Source organism: Salmo salar, chromosome ssa04 (assembly GCF_905237065.1).
Source record: "Salmo salar chromosome ssa04, Ssal_v3.1, whole genome shotgun sequence".
In the NCBI taxonomy this organism is placed as follows: Eukaryota; Metazoa; Chordata; class Actinopteri; order Salmoniformes; family Salmonidae; genus Salmo; species Salmo salar.
The window spans coordinates 35064154-35090729 of record NC_059445.1 but is presented as its reverse complement, the minus strand read 5'-3'; the positions used below and the strand labels follow the sequence as shown (position 1 = coordinate 35090729).

The 26576-nt window shown below is 41.4% G+C and overlaps 1 protein-coding gene across 6 annotated transcripts in view; it reads right to left on the bottom strand.

Annotated features, from left to right (window-relative positions):
* Positions 1 to 17917, bottom strand: part of bco2b (beta-carotene oxygenase 2b) — a 124029-nt gene extending 106112 nt beyond the window's left edge. For 5 of the 6 annotated variants that reach the window (XM_014195690.2, XM_014195691.2, XM_014195692.2 and 2 more), the window contains exon 1: positions 17690 to 17917. In XM_014195690.2, coding sequence (XP_014051165.1) covers positions 17690 to 17717 — 28 coding nt within the window. In that variant the 5' untranslated portion in view covers positions 17718 to 17917. 6 annotated transcript variants of the gene reach the window in all.
* Positions 17918 to 26576: the final 8659 nt, after the last annotated feature.

Genomic DNA, 26576 nt, shown 5'->3' with positions numbered 1-26576 from the left:
ATTCATGTTCTGGTTAAAAAAGGCCCTAATGATTTATGCTATACAACGTTTGACATGTTTGAACGAACGGAAATATATTTTTTCCCCTCGTTCATGACGAGAAGTCCGGCTGGCTTACATCATGTGCTAACGAGACGGAGATTTTTGGACATAAATGATGAGCTTTTTTGAACAAAACTACATTCGTTATGGACCTGTGATACCTGGAAGTGACATCTGATGAAGAGAATCAAAGGTAATGGATTATTTACATAGTATTTTCGATTTTAGATCTCCCCAACATGACGTCTAGTCTGTATCGCAACGCGTATTTTTCTGGGCACAGTGCTCAGATTATTGCAAAGTGTGATTTCCCAGTAAGGTTATTTTTAAATCTGGCAAGTTGATTGCGTTCAAAAGATGTAAATCTATAATTCTTTAAATGACAATATAATATTTTACCAATGTTTTCTAATTTTAATTATTTAATTTGTGACGCTGACTTGACTGCCGGTTATTGGAGGGAAACGATTTCCTCAACATCAATGCCATAGTAAAACGCTGTTTTTGGATATAAATATCAACTTGATAGAACTAAAAATGCATGCATTGTCTAACATAATGTCCTAGGAGTGTCATCTGATGGAGATTGTAAAAGGTTAGTGCATCATTTTAGCTGGTTTTATGGTTTTGGTGACCCTGTCTTTGACTTGACAAAACATTATACACAACTCTTGTAAATGTACTGTCCTAACATACTCTAAATTTATGCTTTCGCCGTAAAACCTTTTTGAAATCGTAAAACGTGGTTAGATTAAGGAGATGTTTATCTTTCAAATGGTGTAACATAGTTGTATTTTTGAAAAATTTGAATTTTGACATTTATTTGGATTCAAATTTGCCGCTCTTGAAATGCACCTGCTGTTGATGGAGTGCACCACGGGTGGCACGCTAGCGTCCCACCTAGCCCCAAGAGGTTAAATGTAGGGTGTAACAACAAGGAGGTTGTTACACCCTGACCTGTTTCAGCTGTCTTTGTGATTGTCTCCACCCCCCTCCAGGTGTCGGCTTTCTTCCCCATTATCCCCTGTGTATTTATACCTGTGTTCTCTGTTTGTCTGTTGCCAGTTCGTCTTGTTTGTTCAAGTTAACCAGCATTTTGTGTCTCAGCTCCTTCTTTTTCCAGTCTCTTTTCTCGCCCTGCTGGTTTTGACCGTTGCCTGTCCTAACTCCTAGCCCGCCTGCCTGACCACTCTGCCTGACCCTGCCGACCTGTACCTTTGCCCCCCTCTGGATTACCGACCTCTACCTGAGCCTGCCTGCCGCCTGGTACTGTTGCCCCACCTCTGGTTTACGGACCCCTGCCGTTCTATTGCCTGCCCCCGTTGGAATATTAAACAAATGTTTATTCAACGTGGTCTGCATCTGGGTCTTACCTTCATACCTAATTGAGGTGACTGAAAAAAATGTGTATGTTGCAAGAAAAAAAAAAAAAATAGTTGTTATTCCCATACCATTATTGAAGAGAATCAAACAAATGTGCCGCAGCGATCTACGGCACTTCATCTCAGTGCTAGAGGTGTCACTACAGACCCTGATTTGATTCCAGGCTGTATCACAATCAGCCATGATTGGGAGTCCCATAGGGCGGCGCACAACTGGCCCAGCTTCGTTCGGGTTTGGCCTGGGTAGGCCATCATTGTAAATAAAAATTTGTTCTTAACTGACTTGCCTAGTTAAATAAAGGTTAATTAAAATATAAAATAAAATACTGCAGCTCTGACTGGTTACGCCTCACAGGTCTGTAGAGTATGGGCTGATTCATGCGCAATAGAATTCTACTGCGATGCATTCTGTCTACAGCAAAATCTCTTGCATAGTTTGTTTTGTTTCGGTATGTTCCATTAACCTCTTGGCGTTCCCCTAGGATAGGGGGCGCTAAAGCGATTTTGGAAAAAAATTTGTGCCCATTTTAAACTGCCTCCTACTCAAACTCAGAAGCTAGGATATGCATATAATTAATACTTGTGGATAGAAAACACCCTAAAGTTTCTAAAACTGTTTGAATGGTGTCTGTGAGTATAAGAGAACTCATATGGCAGTCAAAACCCCGAGACAGATGGAAACAGGAAGTGGAATTCTGAATTGCGAACTCAACTTCATCACGTTGCCTATTAATCACACCGTGAGCTATGGTTCATTGAGCACTTCCTATTGCTTCCACTAGATGTCCCCAGTCTTCACAAATTGGTTTGAGCCTTCTACTGTTAAAATTGAATGAATGAGACGCTGTGGAACGTGGTCACACGGAGAGGGCCATACCATTATGACGCCGGCGCCCCTGGTTACCCTCCTCTTTCGAAACGTTTTGAAACACAATGCAATCGTCCCCCTCGAATCTGATTTGCTCTCTTGTTGAAACAGGCCCTGAAGATTTATGTTATACAACGTTTGACATGTTTGAACGAACCTAAATGGGAAAAAAATGCTTTTTGTCGAAATGGCTGTCCCGCGCCCGACGGAGGATTTGGATCAGCCTTCAGACGCGCTAACCAGAACAAGCTAATGGAATATAATGGATGAACTTTTTCGAACGAAAATACATTTGTTGTGGACCTGGGATTCCTGGAAGTGCTTTCTGATGAAGACAAACAAATGTAAGGGATTATTGACAATAGTATACAAGACTAGATGTGATATGCGATTGTTCCAAGATGGCGCTGACATGTAACGTTAGCCTATTTTTCAGAGTATCGCATCCCCTTTCATCGCAAAGTATGATTACCCAGTAAAGTTAATTTTAAATCTGGTATTACAGGTGCTTTCAAGAGATATTCATCTATAAATCTTAGAATGACAATATTACATTTTAAAAATGTTTTAGAATAGTAATTTAGTAAATTGTAGCTCTGTTTCATCGGATGCATTTGAGGGAAAATAGTTAGTCAACGTTACGCACTGATGTAAAATGCTGTTTTTATATATAAATATGAACTTTATCGAACAAAATAATGCATGTATTGTGTAACATGATGTCCTAGGTGTGTCATCTGATGAAGATTGTCAAAGGTTAGTGCTGCATTTAGCTGTTTTTTGGTTATTTGTGATGCATGTGGTTGGTCGGAAAATGGCTATGTGGCTACTTTTACGATATACTCCTCTAACATAATCTAATGTTTTGCTTTTGCTGTAAAGCCTTTTTGAAATCGGACAACGTGGTTCGATTCAGGAGAGGTGTATCTATAAAACGATATCATTAGAATTTTTTTTTTTTATTATTACATTTTGTTTAGCTAATGGCGATATGATTTTTCGCTGGAGGCCGCACAGGGGTTAAAAGTGGCTAAAATTGTGTTGATTTGATCACAATTGCCATAGTAAAGGGAAACATTAATAGTGTTAACTAAAAGGGAAAGCTCTAGAATGCTGAGTGAAGTTCAATTTCGTGCTTCTTAGTGGGCTGATTTTTCTTCTGTGTACTGCATGGCAGTCCCAGGGAGCTGTGTGGCCGTCTCTGACAACTGGGTGCCCGCACTCAGCACAGCACAGCTTAGAGGGAACATTGATGTAGGCTCTCGTCAGTACATACAGTTCAAGTCGGAAGTTTACATACACCTTTGCCAAATACATTTAATCTCCGTTTTTCACATTGAATCCTACTAAAAATTCCCTGTCTTAGCTCAGTTAGGATCACCACTTTATTTTAAGAATGTGAAATGTCAGAAAAATAGAAGAGAGAATGATTTATTTTAGCTTTTATTTCTTTCATCACATTCCCAGTGGATCTGAAGTCTACATATACTCAATTAGTATTTGGTAGCATTGCCTTGAGTCAAACATTTTGGGTATCCTTCCAGAAGCTTCCCACAATACATTTGGTGAATTTTGGCCCATTCCTCCTGACAGAGCTAGTGTAACTGAGTCAGGTTTGCAAGCCTCCTTGCTCCCACACATTTTTACAGTTCTGCCCACAAATGTTCTATGGGATTGAGGTCAGGGCTTTGTGATGGCCACTCCAATACCTTGACTGTGTTGTCTTTAAGCCATTTTGCCCAAACTTTGGAAGTATGCTTGGGGTCATTGTCCATTTGGAAGACCAATTTGCGACCAACCTTTAACTTCCTGACTGACGTCTTGACATGTTGCTTCAATATATCACACAATCTATTTTGTGAAGTGTACCAGGCCATCCCGCAGCAAAGCACCCCCACAACATGATACTGCTTGTGGGGGTGCTTTTTTGGCTTGCAAGCCTCCCCCTTTTTCCTCCAAACATAACGAGGGTCATTATGGCCAAACAGTTCTATTTTTGTTTAATCAGACCAGAGGATATTTCTCCAAAAAGTATGATCTTTGTCCCCATGTGCAGTTGCCAACAGTAGTCTGGCTTTTTTATGGCGGTTTTGGAGCAGTGGCTTCTTCCTTGCTGAGCGGCCTTTCAGGCTATGTCGATATAGGACTCGCTTTATAGATAGTTTTGTACCTTTTTCCTCCAGCATCTTCACAAGTTCCTTTGCTGTTGTTCTGGGATTGATTTGCACTTTTCGCACCAAAGTACGTTCAACTCTAGGAGACAGAACACCAGCCACATCACGGACACCGACGTCATGCTTCCAGACAAACTTAACACCTTCTTTGCCTTGATTTGCTTTGAGGATTGTAGCGGATGAATCAGAATTAGTTGGGTAACATAGATAATTAAGATGTTTTATTTGTATAATATGCTTATGTGAGATACTAGTCATTAGAAAGTGTCCTTTGGACTCTTTGGACTGGTGTCTTTCAGTTGCACGTTTCCCTCAGCTGGGGGGTCAGACTGGTTTTTTCATGTCTCTTGCTATGCAGAATATCAGACAGGGAGGAGGACAGAATGAAACATTGTCTTCATATGTGAATGTGTCTTTACCTATTCTTAAACCATGTGAAGGGATGGCGGGATTAATGGGGAACCAATTATTTGTCTCCACAATGTCTGTGCGCAAGTCACTCCCCTCAGTGAGCTTGTCCAGGAGTGGAGTCAAGAGGGGGTTTACTTGAGATGGGAGTATCTAGAGTTGACAATTGATATTTGCCATTGGATGAGATAGTGTTTTTGTACTATACCGTACCAGGGAGGGACGGTTCTAGGGAGACCAGACACCGGTCTATACAATGAACACTGTTGATATAGCAATTGCTGTCTGCTATGTTTTATAGATGTCTTTCATACTAAACTTAACCTTTGTGAACTGTTCCTGGGATCTGTTGTTCGTCATGTACGCTGAAGGGGTGGATCGTTGCTATAAAATGTCTCAGTAGCCATTGTGTAATCACTTTTTCAATGGTTCATTCGAGATAGTGCATTATTGAAGGTCAAAGTGCTTTTGCAAAAGTATCTTAATTATTAAAGATGCAGTTTAACTCAGACTGTTGTGTTTGTAACTCTCCTCATTTGGTAATAGAGAAATTAGCCACCACAGGATCATACAGTGCAACCGTCGCGGCCCTCTAAAAAGGACTGCACCACCCCCCTCTCCTTCTCCATGTGCGACGTGAGTAAAACATTTAAATGTGTTAACCCTCGCAAGGCTGCTGGCCCAGACGACATCCCTAGCCATGTCCTCAGAGCATGTGCAGACCCGCTGGCTGGTGTGTTTACAGGACATATTCAATTGCTGCCTATCCCAGTATGCTGTCCCCACATGCTTCAAGATGGCCAACAAGGCAAAGATAACTGATCTAAATGACTACCACCCCGTAGCACTCACTTCTGTCATCATGAAGTGCTTTTCAGAGACTAGTCAAGGATCATATCACCTCTACCTTACCGGCCATCCTAGACACACTTTAGTTTGCATACCACCCCAGCAAGTCCACAGACAATGCAATAGCCATCACACTGCCCTATCCCATCTGGACAAGAGGAATACCTATGTAAGAATGCTGTTCATTGACTATAGCTCAGCATTCAACACCACATTTCCATCCAATCTCATCATCAAGCAGGAGGCCCTGGGTCTCAACCCCACTCTTTTCAATTGGGCCTGGACTTTCTGACGGGCCGACCCCCAGGTGGTGAAGGTAGGAAACAACGTCTCCAATTCGTTGACCCTCAACACTGGGGCCCCACAAGGGTGTGTGCTCAGCCCCTCCTGTACTCCCTGTTCCCCCACAACAGCGTGGCCATGCACGCCTCCAACGTCAAGTTTACAGAAGACACAACAGTAGTTGGCTTGATTAACCTGTTGGGGCTAGGGGGCAGTATTTTCACGGCTGGATAAAAAAACGTACCCGATTTAATCTGGTTTCTAATCCTACCCAGTAACTAGAATAGGCATATACTTATTATATATGGATAGAAAACACCCTAAAGTTTCTAAAACTGTTTGAATGGTGTCTGTGAGTATAACAGAACTCATTTGGCAGGCAAAACCCTGAGACATTTTCTGACAGGAAGTGGATACCTGATGTGTTGAATTACCTTTAAGCCTATGCCATTGAAACACACAGGGGTTGATTAATGTTTTGGCACTTCCTATTGCTTCCACTAGATGTCACCAGCCTTTACAAAGTGTTTTGAGTCTTTTACTGAGATCTGACCGAACAAGAGCTTTGGAACGGTGATGGCCGATTAGACTCTGGCGCGCGAGTTCATGTTGGGTACCCTCGTTCCAATACGTTATAAAAGAGAATGCATTCATCCACCTTGAATATTATTCATGTTCTGGTTAAAAAAGGCCCTAATGATTTATGCTATACAACGTTTGACATGTTTGAACGAACGTAAATATATTTTTTCCCCTCGTTCATGACGAGAAGTCCGGCTGGCTTAGATCATGTTCTAAGAACACGGAGCTTTTTGGACATAAATGATGAGCTTTTTTGAACAAAACTACATTCGTTATGGACCTGGGATTCCTGGAAGTGACATCTGATGAAGAGAATCAAAGGTAATGGATTATTTACATAGTATTTTCGATTTTAGATCTCTCCAACATGGCCATTTGTCTGTATAGCAAAGCGTATTTTTCTGGGCGCAGTGCTCAGATTATTGCAAAGTGTGATTTCCCAGTAAGGTTATTTTTAAATCTGGCAAGTTGATTGCGTTCAAGAGATGTAAATCTATAATTCTTTAAATGACAATATAATATTTTACCAATGTTTTCTAATTTAAATTATTTAATTTGTGGTGCTGACTTGACTGCCGGTTATTGGAGGGAAACAATTTCCTGAACATCAACGCCATAGTAAACCGCTGTTTTTGGATATAAATATGAACTTGATAGAACTAAAAATGCATTTATTGTCTAACATAATGTCCTAGGAGTGTCATCTGATGGAGATTGTAAAAGGTTAGTGCATCATTTTAGCTGGTTTTATGGTTTTGGTGACGCCTGTCTTTGAATTGACAAAACATTACACACAGCTATTGTCAATGTACTCTCCTAACATAATCTAACTTTATGCTTTCGCCGTAAAACCTTTTTGAAATCGGACAACGTGGTTAGATTAAGGAGATGTTTATCTTTCAAAGGGTGTAAGATAGTTGTATGTTTGAAAAATTTGAATTTTGACATTTATTTGGTTTCAAATTTGCCGCTCTTGAAATGCACCTGCTGTTGATAGGGTGCACCACGGGTGGCACGCTAGCGTCCCACATAGCCCCAAGAGGTTAACAACAATGACGAGACAGCCTACAGGGAGGAGGTAAGGGCACTCGGAGTGTGGTGTCAGGAAAACAACCTCTCACTCAACGTCAACAAAACAAAGGAGATGATCGTGGACTTCAGGAAACAGCAGAGGGTGCACCTCCCTATCCATATCGAAGAAGGTGGAAAGTTAAGTTCCTCGGAGTACACATCACAGACAAACTGAAAGGGTCCACCCACACAAACAGTGTGGTGAAGAAGGCACAACAGTGCCACTTCAACCTCAGGAGGCTGAAGAAATGTTGCTTGTCTCCCAAAACCCTGACTAACTTTTACAGATGCACAATCGAGATGATCCTGTCGGGCTGTATCACAGCCTGGTACAGCAACTGCACCGCCCTCAACCGCAAGGCGGATGGTGCGGTCTGCACAACGCATCACCGGGGGTAAACTACCTGCCCTACATGACAACTATTGCACCCTATGTCACAGGAAGACCAAAAAGCTCATCAAGAACAACAACCACCCGAGCCACTGCCTGTTCACAACGCTACCATCCAGAAGGCGAGGTCAGTACAGGTGCATCAAAGCTGGGACCGAGAGACTGAAAAACAGCTTCTATCTCAATTCCATCAGACTGCTAAACAGCAATCACTAACTAACAGAGAGGCTGCTGCTTACATAGAGACCCAATCACTGGCCACTTTAATAAATGGATCACTAGTCACTTTAAACAATGCCGCCCACTTTATATAATGCCACTTTAATAATGTTTACATAGCTTACATTACTAATATCATATGTTTATACTGTATTCTATACCATCTATTGCACCTTGCCTATGCTGCTCGGCCAACACTCATCCATATATTTATATGTACATATTCTCATTCACCCCTTTTAGATTTGTGTGTAATAGGTAGATGTTGGGGAATTGTTAGATTACTTGTTAGATATTACTGCACTGATGGAACTAGAAGCACAAGCTACACTCACCAATATAATTTGAAGTGTTAAAATTTACTCCACGTTCTGGATTAATTGTAACAGTATTTGGGGTGAATTGTAACAGATTGAAAAAGTGCATAAATCATGACATGCAACTAATTATTGAACGCCTTTGAGACCATGAGAGCAACATTGCCTTGTTTAACATTTTGTTTTACAGAAATAATAAATAATACATTGTTTATTAATTTCCCCTCCACTAAATGGTATTTCTCAAACAAACAACAACTAAGCTTAACACCTGAACCTTTATGATGCGTGTGCCTGTGTGTGTGGGCCCATAACTTGCATTTGCAGCACTACACCCAGACCTCCTTGGACTTGGAATAGTTAAAAGTTTTCCTCGTTGGAGTAATCTGAATCTTCAGATTCAATGTACTTTGTTTTGGCTTTTTTCTTAGGCAGGACAGTTGTTGTTGTTCAGAGTGGTTTGTCTTGGCTTGGTTCTATCCAGCTGTTTTTTAGGCAGGGCAATGTACATTTTTGCCTTCTGAGTGCTTGACTTTTTATTCTCTTCTTCCAGTGCATCCTTGACGGGTGCATCCATTTTCTCCTCTTCCTACCCCTTGCTGTAATTTCAACTTTGTTGAAATCAGAAGAGTAATGAGGTGTTTCCCAGCCACAGCCTGATACATGTGAAGCGACTGGACAGGTGGCCTGGAATGCAGCTGGAGGTGTGGCCTGGGAGGCAGCTGGAGCGGTGGCCTGGGAGGCAGCTGGAGCGGTGGCCTGGGAGGCAGCTGGAGCGGTGGCCTGGGAGGCAGCTGGAGCGGTGGCCTGGGAGGCAGCTGGAGCGGTGGCCTGGGAGGCAGCTGGAAAGGTGGCCTGGGAGGCAGCTGGAAAGGTGGCCTGGGAGGCAGCTGGAGAGATGGCCTGGGAGGCAGCTGGAGAGGTGGGATGCATAACAGTGGGCACAGTTGATAAATCAGATGCCCTAAAGAGATACTGACAACTTCTGCTCATCCATGAAGACCCTGTTTCCACTATGGTAGCCTACAAAATATAAATAGTAAAGTCAAGTCAAGTACCCCAAAAAAAATCTACTTAAGTAGTACTTTCACGTATTTTTACTTAAGTACTGTCACGTCCTGACCATAGAAAGCTTTTATTGTCTATGGTAGAGTAGGTCAGGGCGTGACAGGGGATTTTGTCTAGTTTATGTATTTCTATGTGGGGTTCTAGTTTCTGTATTTCTGTAGTTTTTATGCGATGATCTCCAATTAGAGGAAGCTGGTCATCATTGTCTCTAATTGGGGATCATACACTGCTCAAAAAAATAAAAGGAACACTTAAACAACACAATGTAACTCCAAGTCAATCACACTTCTGTGAAATCAAACTGTCCACTTAGGAAGCAACACTGATTGACAATACATTTCACATGCTGTTGTGCAAATGGAATAGACAACAGGTGGAAATTATAGGCAATTAGCAAGACACCCCCAATAAAGGAGTGGTTCTGCAGGTGGTGACCACAGACCACTTCTCAGTTCCTATGCTTCCTGGCTGATGTTTTGGTCACTTTTGAATGCTGGCGGTGCTTTCACTCTAGTGGTAGCATGAGACGGAGTCTACAACCCACACAAGTGGCTCAGGTAGTGCAGCTCATCCAGGATGGCACATCAATGCGAGCTGTGGCAAGAAGGTTTGCTGTGTCTGTCAGCGTAGTGTCCAGAGCATGGAGGCGCTACCAGGAGACAGGCCAGTACATCAGGAGACGTGGAGGAGGCCGTAGGAGGGCAACAACCCATCAGCAGGACCGCTACCTCCGCCTTTGTGCAAGGAGGAGCAGGAGGAGCACTGCCAGAGCCCTGCAAAATGACCTCCAGCAGGCCTCACATGTGCATGTGTCTGCTCAAACGGTCAGAAACAGACTCCATGAGGGTGGTATGGGGGCCCGACGTCCACAGGTGGGGTTGTGCTTACAGCCCAACACCGTGCAGGACGTTTGGCATTTGCCAGAGAACACCAAGATTGGCAAATTCGCCACTGGCGCCCTGTGCTCTTCACAGATGAAAGCAGGTTCACACTGAGCACATGTGACAGACGTGACAGAGTCTGGAGACGTCGTGGAGAACGTTCTGCTGCCTGCAACATCCTCCAGCATGACCGGTTTGGCGGTGGGTCAGTCATGGTGTGGGGTGGCATTTCTTTGGGGGGGCCGCACAGCCCTCCATGTGCTCGCCAGAAGTAGCCTGACTGCCATTAGGTACCGAGATGAGATCCTCAGACCCCTTGTGAGACCATATGCTGGTGCGGTTGGCCCTGGGTTCCTCCTAATGCAAGACAATGCTAGACCTCATGTGGCTGGAGTGTGTCAGCAGTTCCTGCAAGAGGAAGGCATTGATGCTATGGACTGGCCGTCTGTTCCCCAGACCTGAATCCAATTGAGCACATCTGGTACATCATGTCTCGCTCCATCCACCAACGCCACGTTGCACCACAGACTGTCCAGGAGTTGGCGGATGCTTTAGTCCAGGTCTGGGAGGAGATCCCTCAGGAGACCATCCGCCACCTCATCAGGAGCATGCCCAGGCGTTGTAGGGAGGTCATACAGGCACGTGGAGGCCACACACACTACTGAGCCTCATTTTGACTTGTTTTAAGGACATTACATCAAAGTTGGATCAGCCTGTAGTGTGGTTTTCCACTTTAATTTTGAGTGTGACTCCAAAATTGGATTTCCATTGATTATTTTTGTGTGATTTTGTTGTCAGCACATAGAACTATGTAAAGAAAAAGTATTTAATAAGATTATTTCATTCATTCAGATCTAGGATGCGTTATTTTAGTGTTCCCTTTATTTTTTTGAGCAGTGTATTTAAGTTGTTGTTTTTCCTACTAGGTTTTGTGGGAGATTGTTTTGAGATAGTGTATGTTTCACCTCTTCGTCACGGTTTGTTATTTTGTTTAGCAGTTTATTTGTATGTCTTGCATAGTTTCACAGTTATAATAAAATGTGGAACGATACACACGCTGCGCCTTGGTCCCATTCTTCAGACGAATGTGACAAGTACTTCACATCACTGGATCTAGGCATGCTGAAAGTAAAAGAAAACGTACCAAAAACATCCAGTTTTACTCTGGGTTAGTTGTAACATTTTCTCACAAGTTGTTACAACTGACCCTTGCAGCCATTACCTAGCTTCACTTTTAGATAAATGTTAAAATTTTAACATTGCTAAACTGCATCAAATATCTCTACAGACTGGTTATAAACCTGATATACAATACCAGTCAAAAGTTTGGACACGCCTACTCATTCAAGGGTTTTTCTTTATTTTTTACTATTTTCTACATTGTAGAATAATAGTGAAGACATCAAAACTATGAAATAACACATATGGAATCATATAGTAAACAAAAGTGTTAAACAAATCAAAATCTATTTTACATTCTTCAAAGTAGCCACCCTTTGTCTTGATGAGAGCTTTGCAAACAGCTTTGAACCCATGTTTTTTTGTTTGTATTATCTTTTACCAGATCTAATGTGTTATATTCTCCAACATAAATTTCACATTTCCACAAACTTCAAAGAGTTTCGTTTCGAATGGTATCAAGAATATGCATATCCTTGCTTCAGATCCGGAGCTACAGGCAGTTAGATTTGGGTATGTCATTTGAGGCAAAAAAAAATTAAAAAAAAAAAAAGAGTTACAAAAAATAAATACAAAAATAAAAAGAGTACAATCCTTTTGAGTTTTTAAACAAGTTTTTTTAATAAATAAATGGCATACTGCAATTCACAAAGAATTAAAAACATGTTGAAATTCTTTCACTAATTTAACTGATGTGGTTCTATGATGTCTTAACAGGTATGGACACAGAACTTAAATGAGCATCTGTTTATTTTAGAGACCTATGTTCCATTTGAATAAGTGCCCATCACACAGTGTGTTTGTGGGTGGTTGTTCCATGCATAGTCTATGTACCTTACAGGACTGTTTTTTGTCTTCTTGTTTTGTTTCAGTGTTCACGTTTTAATAAAAGTATAAGTATGGACACTTACCACGCTGCGTATTGGTCCGATATTTCTTCCTCCTCAGTAGACGAAACTTATGACAGAACCACCCACCAACACAAGAGAAAATAAACCCACTTAAATATGGCCTACAATTACAAGCAACGACAACCAGCTGCTTCTAATTGGAGGTCGTCCACAAAACTAACATAGAAATAGAAAAACTAGAAAACCCACATAGAAATAGAAAACATAAACCAAAAACCCCGAAACACACAAAACAAACACCCCCTGCCACGCCCTGACCAAACTACAGTAACAAACAACCCCTTTTACTGGTCAGGACGTGACACACAGAGACACATATAAAGCTCTCCCTCGCCTTCCATTTGGCAAATCTGACCATAATTCTATCCTCCTGATTCCTGCTTACAAGCAAAAATTAAAGCTGGAACACCAGTGACTCTGTCTATAAAAAAAAGTGGTCAGATGAAGCAGATGTAAAACTACAGGACTGTTTTGCTAGCACAGACTGGAAAATGTTCCGGGATTCTTCCAATGGCATTGAGGAGTACACCACATCAGTCACTGGCTTTATCAAAAAATGCATTGAGGAAGTTGTCCCCACAGTGACTGTACGTACATATCCCAACCAGAGGCCATGGATTACAGGCAACATTCACACTGAGCTAAAGGCTAGAGCTGCTGCTTTCAAGGATTCGGGACTCTAACTCGGAAGCTCATAAGATATCCTACCATGCCCTCCGACGAACCATCAAACAGGCAAAGCATCAATACAAGACTAAGATCAAATCGTACTACACTGGCTCCAACGCTCGTCGGATGTGACAGGGCTTGCAAACTATTACAGACTACAAAGGGAAGCACAGCCGAGAGCTGCCCAGTGACACGAGCCTACCAGACAAGCTAAATAACTTCTATGCTCGCTTTGAGGCAAGTAACACTGAAACACGCATGAGAGCATCAGCTGTTCCGGATGACTATGTGATCACGCTCTCCACAGCCAACATTCACAATGCCGCAGGACCAGACGAATTACAAGGACGTGTACTCCGAGCATGCGCTGACCAACTGGCAAGTGTCTTCACTGACATTTTCAACCTCTCCCTGTCTGAATCTGTAATACCAACATGTTTCAAGCAGACCACCATAGTCCCTGAGCCCAAGAACACTAAGGTAACCTGTGTAAATGACTACCGACCCATAGCACTCATATCTGTAGCCATGAAATGTTTTGAAAGGCTGGTAGTGGCTCACATCAACACCATTATCCCAGAAACCCTAGACCCATTTCAATTTGCATACTGTGCCAACAGATCCACAGATGATACAATCTCTATTGCACTCCACACTGCTCTTTCACACCTGGACAAAAGGAACACCTATGTGAGAATGCTGTTCATTGATTACAGCTCAGCGTTCAACACCATAGTGCCCTCAAAGCTCATCACTAAGCTAAGGACCCTGGGACTAAACACCTCCCTCTGCAACTGGATCCTGGACTTCCTGATGAGGGACCACCAGGTGGTAAGGATAGGTAACAATACATCCGCCACGCTGATCCTCAACACGGGGCCCCTCAGGGGTGCATGCTCAGTCACCTCCTGTACTCCCTGTTCACGCATGACTCCACGGCCAGGCACGACTCCAACACCATTATTAAGTTTGCTGATGACACAACAGTGGTAGGCCTGAACACCGACAACGATGAGACAGCCTATAGGGTGGAGGTCAGAGACCTGACAGTGTAGTGCAAGGACACCATCCTCTCCCTCAACGTGATCAAGACAAAGGAGATGATTGTGGACTACAGGAAAAGGAGGACCAAGCACGCCCCTATTCTCATCGACGAGCTGTAGTGGAGCAGGTTGAGAGCTTCAAGTTCCTTGGCGTCCACATCACCAACAAACTAACATGGTCCAAGCACACCAAGACAGTCGTGAAGAGTGCACGATAAAACCTATTCCCCCTCAGGAGACTTAACAGTTTTGGCATGGGTCCTCAGATCCTCAAAAGGTTTTACAGCTGCACCATCGAGAGCATCCTGACGGGTTGCAACACTGCCTGGTATGGTAACTGCTCGGCATCCGACCGGAAAGGAACTACAGAGAGTAGTGCGTACCGCCCAGTACATCACCGAGGCCAAGCTTCTTGCCATCCAGGACCTCTATACCAGGCGGTGTCAGAGGAATGCCTTAAAAGTTGTCAAAGACTCCAGCCATCCTAGTCATAGACTGTTTTCTCTGCTACCGCATGGCAAGCGGTAGCGGAACGCCAAGTCTAGGTCCAAGAGGCTTCTAAACAGCTTCTACTCCCAAGCCATAAGACTCATGAACAGCTAATCAAATGGCTACCCAGACTATTTGAAGTTTTCCTCTTCTACGCTGCTGCTACTCTTTGTTATTATCTATGCATTGTCACTTTAATAACTCTACCTATATGTACCTATTACCTCGACACCGGTGCCCCCGCACATTGACTCTGTTCCGGTACCCCCTGTTTATAGCGCCGCTATTGTTATTTACTGCTGCTCTTTAATTATTTGCTATTTTTATCTCTTACTTTTATGGGGGGTATTTTCTTAAAACTGCATTGATGGTTAAGGGCTTGTAGGTAAGCATTTCACTGTTGTATTCGGCGCATGTAACAAATAAGATTTGATTTGATTAACACAAATATTAGCGTCTTAGCTCTTATTTTGGGAATCTAAAAACCAGTGCGAAATTAACCACATTAAGCATTCAGCCTATTTTATGTATTGAACATACATATTGGACTTTACAGCCTAAGCTATGAAATAGGGTATAAAGTATCAGCCTACTTGTTGACACCCACAGAACCACTTTTTTTGCACAAAAATGAATTCTCTCACAAGTTTTCGAATACCAATGTCCATTCCGATATTCTAATATTTCTATAATGTACCCGTCCCTATATTCTATTCTATCAACAGATGTTTCTGCATTAAGGCATACCGTAAGACAGTGTTTAAAACATATCCTTCAGAAGGTATTCATACCCCTTCACTTATTCCATATTTCTTTTGCATTACAGCCTGAATTCAAAATAGATACAACAATAAATAAATAACATGTACACATAATACCCCATAATGACAGTGAAAACAGGTTTTTAGAAATGATATGAATGTTTATTGAAAACGAAATACAGATATCTCTGATTTACATAAGTATTCACATCCCTGAGTCAATACATGTTAGAATCACATTTGGCAGCATTTACAATTCTGGGTCTTTTTGGGTAAATCTCTAAGAGATTTACAAACCTGCATTGTACTATATTTTTCAAGGTGGTTGTTGATAATTGCTAGACAGCCATTTTCAAGCAGATTGAGGTCAAAACAGTGACTTGGCCACTCTGGTACATTCACTGTCTTCTTGGTAAACAACTCCAGTGTAGATTTGGACTTGTGTTTTAGGTTATTGACCTGCTGAAAGGTGAATTCATCTCCCAGTGTCTGGTGGAAAGCAGACTGAACCAGGTTTTCCTCTAGGATTTTGCTTGTGCTTAGCTCCATTCCTTATATTTTTCATCCTGAAAAACTCTTCAGTCCTTAACGATTACAAGCGTACCAATAACATGATGCAGCACCCACTATGCTTGAAAATATGGAGAGTGGAACTCAGTAATGTGTTGTATTGAATTTGCCACAAACAAAACACTTTGTATTTAGGACAATTGATTTGCTTTGCCACATTTTATGCAGTATTATTTTAGTGCCTTGTTGCAAACAGGATGCATGTTCTGGAATATTTGTATTTTGTACAGGCTTCCTTGTTTTCACTCTGTCAATTAGGTTAATATTGTGGAGTAACTACAATGTTGTTGATCCATTCTCAGTTTTCTCCTATCACAGCCATTAAACTCTAACTGTTTTAAAGTCACCATTGGCCTCATAGTGATATCCCTGTGTGGTTTCCTTCCTTTCCAGCAACTGAATTAGGAAGGATCCCTGTATCTTTGTAGTGACTGGGTGTTTTGATACACCATTCCAATGAGTAATTAATAACTTCACCATGCACAAAGGGATATTCAAGGTATACCTTTTTATTCATACCCTTCTACCACTAGGTACCCTTCTTTGCGAGGCATTGCAACACCTCCCTGGTCTTTGTGGTTGAATTTGTGTTTGAAATTCACTGCTCGACCGAGGGAACTTACAGATAATTGTATGTGTGGGGTATAGAGATGAGGCAGTCATTCAGAAATCATGTTAAAAACAATTATTGCACACAGAATGAGTCTATGCAACTTATGTGACTTGTTAATCATATTTTTTACTCCTGAGGTTATTAAGGCTTGTCAAAACAAAGTGGTTGAATACTTATTGACTCGAGACATTTCAGCTTTTCGTTATTAATGAATTTGTAAAAAGAAAAAAATAGAAAAACATAATTCCACTTTGACATTGTGGGGTATTGTGTGTCGGCCAGTGACACACAATTCCAATTTAATCAATTTAAAATGCAGGCTGTAAATCAACAAAATGTGAAAAAATAAATACTTTCTGAAGGCACTGTATGCTCCCATTGCAAACAAGAAAGTAAACATACTTTACAGCCAGCATTATTATAGTCTCTATGACCAACATGTCTTATCTTTCAGTCAAACAGGCTATTCCAGACTACCATTTGTATTTGCCAACTGTTTTTAGTAAGGACAGGATACACACCCACACAGAGGGAAACAACAGTCACATGCAGCTATAATATGCAGTAATATAGCATAGGAAACAACAGTAAAATGCACATATAATAAGCAGTAATATGTAGCCTAGGAAACAACAGTAAAATGCAGCTATAATATGCAGTAATATGTAACCTAGGAAACAGCAATCACATGCAGCTATAATATGCAGTAATATGTAACCTAGGAAACAGCAATCACATGCAGCTATAATATGCAGGAATATGTAGACTATGAAACAACTAATATGCCAACAGCTGTAGCTTAAGGAAAAACGGTCATATTCAGCTGTAGCCTGGATACAAAAGTAATATGTAGCTGTAGGTTATGGATAAAGCAAATAACAATATATAGGATTAACCATTAAAGAGGAGAATAACCTTACCTGATACCTCAAGCTTTACTGGTGGCATGGCTTGAGTTAGAACACTGCTGCTGCTGTTCGAAGAATTATGTGTGTGGAATTCAGTTAGCTACAGAAGTCTACTGTCCTTTTATAAAGAAAGCTTTTTTGCTAGTTGCGCTCTACACTGCTCGCTAGTGAGCTACACACTGTACTGGCAGTCAATATGGAGGCGGTGCATTATATAATCCTGGTATATAACCCATTGCTGAGGAACAAAGGGACAGGGAGGGGAGAGAGAGTGGAAAGAGAGCCATCATCATTCAGGGAGGAGAATACAGGGACAGTTATAGAACAGTCCCTTTTCTGACCTTCACACCAGGGTCGGGGGTTAATTTCAATGTATAGAGGCAGAGAACCATTGCGATAGGTCCTATTTTACCGTAGTGCTTTTTTTTGTTTACTTCCTGAATTGAATGAAATGACTGCATCTCAGAGGCAATTCTTGAAGTTTTAAGCATTTTTTAATTTGTTTTGCATGTTGTTTCCTAGGATGTGTAGTACTTTTAGGCTTGAACTTGAACCTTTAGGCTAAGTCATCTTGTAGTGGGAAGTGATTATGACCTCATTTGGGCTATTTGTACAGCTTACCTCACCTCACAGGGGCAAGGGTCAAATGAGTTTCATTGCTTTCATCCCACACACACACATCTACTATTAGTATTCAACTATTCTCTAATGGCACTATAATGAAAAATGCATAATAGTTCTCTGTATCTATACATTCACTGGACATTTAAACCAATATATTGTGTATTTTTTTTTTATCAATTAAAAGGATGCTGGCCTGTTCAAATTATGGATATCTGAAAAACATAAATACTTGTGTAATAAAATAAGAAAATGGACATAGAGAATAGACCGGTGGCAGTCAATGTGCACTGGGGGTATTCACATTCCCCGGTTCAGTCAGTGGGTCAAACATATATGGCCGGACATACACTGTGTATGGGCTAAAGGCTACACGCAAAGACAGTGTAAACCTGTTACACGTTCAGATCATCTCTGATATACTAGCATACAACTCCCCCTTGTGGCTATTCAGATGATGCCTACACAGTGTAGTACAGTAGAACCTTGGGACATTTATTACTACTCCTTGAAAACCAATGCACAAATAAATAAAAATATTACTTAGAATGAAAAAATGAAAAGAAAAATCCCTGGCTATACAGTCATTCTACACGGCCTTTGAATTCAGTTTTAGAAACACAATTTTGGCCAGTCTTTGGTTTGAGGATCATGCCTAGTTTGTTAATTTAGCCTAGCAGCTGCTCTTATATTACCATGCCCTAATCACAGTCAACGCAAATCTATTTTTAAATACAATATCATTAAATTAAATAAACTTGAAAATGATACTTTCCCAAATGAACAAAAGTTGCAAGTGCATATAGGCCTAACTGATGATATGCAGTTGCTGTGTTAAAAAAAACAAATGGCTTTTTCTCAAATTCATTGATGATCAGATACTTTTTTGGTTTATTTTTATTTCACCTTTATTTAACCAGGTAGGCCAGTTGAGAACAAGTTCTCATTTACAACTGCAACCTGGCCAAGATAAAGCAAAGCAGTGCGACAAAAACAACAACACAGTTACACATAAACAAACATACAGTCAATAACACAATAGAAAATTATGTGTACAGTGTGTGCAAATGTAGAAGAGTAGGGCCATGGAGGCAAAATAATTACAATTTAGCATTAACACTGGAGTGATAGATGTGCAGATGATGATGTGCAAGTAGAGATACTGGGGTGCAAAGGAGCAAGAGGATAAGTAACAATATGGGGATGAGGTAGTTGGGTGTGGTATTTACAGATTGGCTGTGTACAGGTACAGTGATCGGTAAGCTGCTCTGACAGCTGATGCTTAAAGTTAGAGAGGGAGATATAAGACTCCAGCTTCAGTGATTTTTGCACGTGCGACGGGTGGGTGTTGCTATGGTGACCAGTGAGCTGAGATACGGTGGGGCTTTACCTAGCATAGACTTATAGATGACCTGGAGCCAATGGGTTTGGCAACGAATATATGGTAAGGGCCAGTCAACGAGAGCATTCAGGTTGCAGTGGTGGGTAGTATATGGGGCTTTGGTGATAAAACGGATGGCACTGTGATAGACTACATCCAGTTTCCTGAGTAGAGTGTTGGAGGCTATTTTGTAAATGACATCACCGAATTCAAGGATCGGTAGGATAGTCAGTTTTACGAGGGTATGTTTGGCAGAAATGAATGAAGGATGCTTTGTTGCGAAATAGAAAGCCAATTCTAGATTTAATTTGGGATTGGAGATGCTTAATGTGAGTCTGGAAGGAGAGTTTACAGTCTAACCAGACACCTAGGTATTTGTAGTTGTCCACATATTCTAAGTCAGAACCATCCAGAGTAGTGATGCTAGTCGGGCAGGAGGGTGTGGGCAGCAATCGGTCAAATCAAACAAAAAGAGCATGCATTTAGTCTTACTTGCATTTAACGTCGCAACGGAAGAGCCTGTTGAAACCCCCTCGGACGGTTACGTCTGCAGACCAGTCGTGATGGATCGGTGGGACTCCATGTCGGCAGTAAAAAGGTCCAGGCCAATTGGCAAATTAGGTATTGATGCCCAAGAACTGGCTGATGGACCTCTTCAGATGGGAGATGGGTCTAGCTCGACATTCAGAGTGAAGGATGCTGCGACATTCACAATGTTGCAGGACCAGATGACCAGTCTGTAGCCATGAGTGCCTTGAAAAGCTGGTAATGGCTCACCTCAACACCATCATCCCAGAAACCCTAGACCCACTCCAATTTGATGGGCCGGACCCCAGGTGGTAAAGGATAGGTAACAACACATCCTTCACTCTGATCCTCAACAAAGGGGCCCCTCAGGGGTGAGTGCTCAGTCCCCTCCTGTACTCCCTGTTCACTCATGACTGCACGGCCAGGCACGACTCCAACACCATCATTAAATTTGCCGATGACACAACAGTGGTACAGTAGGCCTGATCACCGACAACAACGAGACAGCATATAGGGAGGAGGTCAGAGACCTGGCCGTGTGGTGCCAGGACATCAACCTCTCCCTCAATGTGATCAAGACAAAGGAGATGATTGTGGACTACAGAAAAAAGAGGACCGAGCACACCCCCATTCTCATCGTCGGGGCTGCAGTAGATCAGGTTGAGAGCTTCAAGTTCCTTGGTGTCCACATCACCAACAAACTAACATGGTCCAAGCACACCAAGACAGTCGCGAAGAGGGCACGACAAAACCTCAGGAGATTGAAAAGATTTGGCATGGGTCCTCAGATCCTCAAAAGGTTTTACAGCTGCACCATCGAGAGCATCCTGACGGGTTGCATCACCGCCTGGTATGGCAACTGCTCGGTGTCCGACCACAAGGCACTACAGAGGGTAGTGAGAATGGCCCAGTACATCACCGGGGCCAAGCTTCCTGCCATCCAGGACCTCTATACCAGGCGTCAGAGGAAGGCCCTAAAAATTGTCAAAGACTCCAGCCACCCTTGTCATAAACTGTTCTCTCTGCTACCGCATGGCAAGCGGTACCGGAGCGCCAAGTCTAGGTCCAAGAGGCTTCTAAACATCTTCTACCACCAAGCCATAAGACTCCTGAACATCTAGTCAAATGGCTACCCAGACTATTTGCAGTGCGCCCCCCTCCTCCCACCTCACCCCATCTTTACACCACTGCTACTCTCTGTCATCTATGCATAGTCACTTTAATAACTCTACCTACATGTACATACTACCTCAAGTAACCGGTGCCCCCGCACATAGACTCTGTATCAGTACCCCCCTGAATATAGTCTCGCTATTGTTATTTCACTGCTGCTCTTTAATTACTTGTTACTTTTATCTCTTCTTCTTATCTGTAGTTTTTGAAACTGCATTGTTGGTTAGGGGCTCGTAAGTAAGCATTTCACTGTAAGGTCTACACCTGTTGTATTCGGCGCATGTGACTAATCGAATTTGATTTGATTTGAAAATGTAGGCAAGCAATAAACATTTCAGAACAACTAGTAGTTGAATAAGACAGGGGAGAGATGACGAATTTTGGCAAAGAGATTTACTTATAGACTAATACACTTGAAACAAATAGCCAAACCAAAAACTGCCGACATTACTAGTGCCTCCCCGCTATCAAACCGACATAAAAAATACAGCCGAACATGATCAGAAATCTCAACTAGCAAGCAAGTTGCAGCAATGAAGAATTGAGTAGGTGCGCTTTCACACGAAGGGGGGGGGGTTATAGGCAGGGGGGAGCTTTCCAGCGCAACACCGGGAATGCACATCCATAGACGATAGTATAGATCTAGCTAGCAGCCACTATTGGCTGCCTAGCCTAACCACAATTGAGAATTGATTCATGTGATGGAAGATGGAGTATTTGACTTCTTTGGCTGCCAGAGCCAATTCGCCTCTAAACAGAACATGTAAGGTCCTTGGACTATAAGGAGTAACGTAAGGCACCTTTAGTCCATTATAAGGCTAGCTTGTCTATTCAATCCTCTGGACCACTCTGATTGTGTGTCTGATGATTTAAATGTTTTTTGTAATTCTATGAATCTTACCCAGTTGATTAAATCACCCACTCGCCCAAATCTTAAATGCCCAGATAAATCTACCCTGATTGATTTGATATTGACAAATGTTCCACATAAATATTCTGCGGTTGGTGTTTTTTGTAATGATTTAAGTGACCACTGTGCTGTTGTTGCTGTTAGAAATACTAAGGTTCCTAAGACTAACCCACGTTTTATTCGTAAGAGAAATTTGAGGTATTTAAATGAGCAGGCTTTCTTTCATGATTTGTTTTATTTTGACTGGAGCAAGACTGAGCTTATCCCTGATGTGGAAACTGACTGGAAATTCTTTAACCTGTTGGGGCTAGGGGGCAGTACTTGCACGGCCGGATAAAAAACGTACCCGATTTAAACTGGTTACTACTCTTGCCCAGAAACGAGAATATGCATTTGGATAGAAAACACTCTAAAGTTTCTAAAACTGTTTGAATGGTGTCTGTGAGTATAACAGAACTCATATGGCAGGCCAAAACCTGAGAAGATTCCATACAGGAAGATCCCTGTCTGACAATTTGTTCTCCTTCTGTGGCATCTCTATCGAAAGTACAGCATCTCTGCTGTAATGTGACATTTTCTAAGGCTTCCTTTGGCTCCCAGAAGGTGCCAGAAAGTGGAATGACGTCTCTCCTGTCTCTGGGCGAAAAACAGCAGGAGATTTTGTGAGTGGTCAGGCTGAGAACAGTGACACTGGAGATGCACGTTCATGTGAATTCTCCATGTTTTTCTTTCAGCCTTTGAATGAATACAACGTCGCCCGGTTGGAATATTATCGCTATTTTACGTGAAAAATCGCATAAAAATTGATTTTAAACAGCGTTTGACATGCTTCGAAGTACGGTAATGGAATATTCTGACATTTTTTGTCACGAAATGCGCTCGCCCTTTGGATACTGACCTGAACGCACGAACAAAACGGAGGTATTTGAATATAACTATGGATTATTTGGAACCAAAACAACATTTGTTGTTGAAGTAGAAGTCCTGGGAGTGCATTCTGATGAAGAACAGCAAAGGTAATCTAATTTTTCTTATAGTAAATCTGAGTTTGGTGAGGGCCAAATTTGGTGGGTGTCAAATTAGCTAGCCGTGATGGCCGGGCTATATACTCAGAATATTGCGAAATGTGCTTTCGCCGAAAAGCTATTTTAAAATCTGACACCGCGATTGCATAAAGGAGTTCTGTATCTATAATTCTTAAAATAATTATGTATTTTGTGAACGTTAATCGTGAGTAATTTAGTAAATTCACCGGAAGTTTGCGGTGGGTATGCTAGTTCTGAACATCACATGCTAATGTAAAAAGTGTTTTTTTGATATAAATATGAACTTGATTGAACAAAACATGCATGTATTGTATAACATAATGTCCTAGGAGTGTCATCTGATGAAGATCATCAAAGGTTAGTGCTGCATTTAGCTGTGGTTTTGGTTTTTGTGACATATATTGCTTTGAAAATGGCTGTGTGATTATTTTTGGCAGGGTACTCTCCTGACATAATCTAATGTTTTGCTTTCGCTGTAAAGCCTTTTTGAAATCGGACAATGTGGTTAGATTAACGAGTCTTATCTTTCAAATGGTGTAAAATAGTCCTATGTTTGAGAACTTTGAATTATGACATTTTGTGGTTTTAAATTTGGCGCTCTGATTTGTCACTGGCTGTTGAATAGTGTGGGACGATTTCGTCCCACCTACCCTAGAGAGGTTTTAATGATGTTTTTTTCCAAATAGTAAACAAACATGCCCCATTCCGCAGGTTCAGGGTTAAAGGGCGGGATAATCCATGGTTTTCTTCTGAGCTGTCTTGTATTATTCACAACTGTAATCTAGCCTGGGCTAAAGCAAGGAAATCATCTTCTGATGCTGATTGGCTTGTTTTTAGGCAGTTATGAAACAAGTGTTATTTTCTTCTCAGGAAGGCCAAGTCTGAATATTTTATGTCTGTTACCACTGATAACCTGAATGAACCTAGAAAGTTTTGGAAGGCTATTAAGTCTATGTCTGGTAACAGTAATGTTAATGATTTACCGTCATGTGTTTTGAAGGACTCTGTTGCTCTTTGACAAAACCGAAATGCTGAATTTTTTCAATGAGCACTTTGTATCATCTGGTAGGCTGTTTGATTCAGTGTCCTCTGTCTCTGTACAACCCTGTGTGGATGAACCAGTGAGAGCTGGTCAAACTTTTAGCTTTTTGCCATTCTCAGTGCAGGTGGTACATAAATCCCTGAAATCCTTAGATCAGAGAAAGCCTGCAGGTCCTGATCTTTTGGATCCCTGCTTTTTAAATCTGGCAGCTGATTTCATAGCTGAACCACTTACATATCTGTTCAATCTATCCCTGGAATGTAATGACATTCCAAAGATCTGGAAATCAGCATTTGTCCTACCACTTTTAAAAGGGGGAGATCCAACTCTTTTAAATAATTATAGGCCAATCTCAAAGCTGTCACCCCTGGTGAAAATACTTGAAACCCTTGTGAGTGAACAGCTAATAGAGTTTTTATTTACTAACTCTATTTTATCAATGTACCAATTGGGCTTCAGAAAGAAGCATAGCACAATTACAGCAGCCTTGAAGGTTTTAAATGATATCACTGAAGCCCTTGACAAAAACAGCACTGTGTCTCACTTTTCATTGATCTCTCTAAGGTTTTTGATACAGTTGATCATGCTATACTAAGGCAGAGATTGACGAGTGTAGGTCTTTCAGAGCATGCAGTTGCATGGTTTGCTAACTATCTGTCTGATAGAACTCAGTGCACTCAATTTGATGGGCTTATGTCTGTTAAATTGTCTGTCTTTAATGGTGTGCCCCAAGGCTCTGTACTTGGTCCTCTCTTATTCACTATTTATATAAATGATTTAGACAAAAATGTCAGAAAATGCGCAACTTCATTTTTATGCTGATGATACTGTTATTTACTGTTGTGCCTTGTCTCTTACAAAAGCTTTCCAGAACTTGCAAACTGCTTTTTATACTGTTCAACATACCTTGTGTCAATTGAAGCTTATCCTCAATACTGACAAAACTAAACTAATGGTGTTTTCTAAAGCAAGAAATAGACCTCTGCACCTTTCACCTATTACTACCTGTCAGGGCAAGGAGATTGAGGTTGTAACCTCATATAAATATCTTGGAATTTTAATTGATGACGGCCTCTCTTTTAAATTGCATATTCAACAACTTACAAAACAATTGAAGCTGAAATTGGGATTTTATTTTAGGAATAAGGCCTGTTTTTCTTTTGAAGCCAGAAGGAGGCTAGTATCAGCTACATTTATGCCTTTACTAGACTATGGGGATATTTTATATATGAATGCTTCCGCTCAGTGTTTGAGATCAATTGACACCCTTTACCATTACACTTTGAGATTTATTTTAAACTGCAAAACCCTTACACACCACTGCATTTTGTATACCAGGGTTGGCTGGCCTTGTCTAGTCACTCGTAGGCTCAGTCACTGGTATACTTTTATTTACAAAGCCATTTTGGGTTTACTACCTTTTTATTTGGGCATTTTTATTGGTCAGAAATGCGGTGGGTACTCTCTTTATTTGCTGGACTTTATCCTGCTAACTGTTCCAAATGTCCGAACTGAATTTGGTAAAAGGGCTTTTATGTACTTTGCGCCATCATCTTGGAACGCCTTACAAAATACTTTTAAACTGGAAGAACTTGTCCCGATTGGTATTTTTTATTTCACTGATGAATGATCTTGAGACTGATTCCCTGACCTGTCAATGTTTTTAATTTGCTGTTTTTGATTTTGTTATACTCTTGTGAATTCTATGGTTTTTACTAGATTACTTATAGTTTTTCATTTTGTTTGTCTGTAATTTTTGTAATGACTTGGTGCTGCCTATCTTGGCCAGGACGCTCTTGAAAAAGAGATTTTAAATCCCAATGAGCCCTTCCTGGTTAAATAAAGGTTAAATAAAAATAAAAATAAATAATAAATCTTGCCGATAGAGATCTAGACAAGCTGGGTGAAACGTCTGTTTTCCTAGTTTCGCCATGACGAGCAGTCTAGCGTTACTTATCCATTCACGACAATCGACATTGGTAATAAAACAAGGCGTATACTGTTTTGAAACTTACGTTCGATTCCTCTTTGACAGAGGCTGGTTATCCTCAGCACACTAACCATGGTACATCAAGGTTAGCTGTGCTCTGACAACGGTAGCCCGTGAGTGATGTATTGGGTGCGATCCAGATACAAGTCGGTGCAGGAATATGCAGAATATTATTTACATTGTCTGAAAAGGTTTCTGAAAAACATTA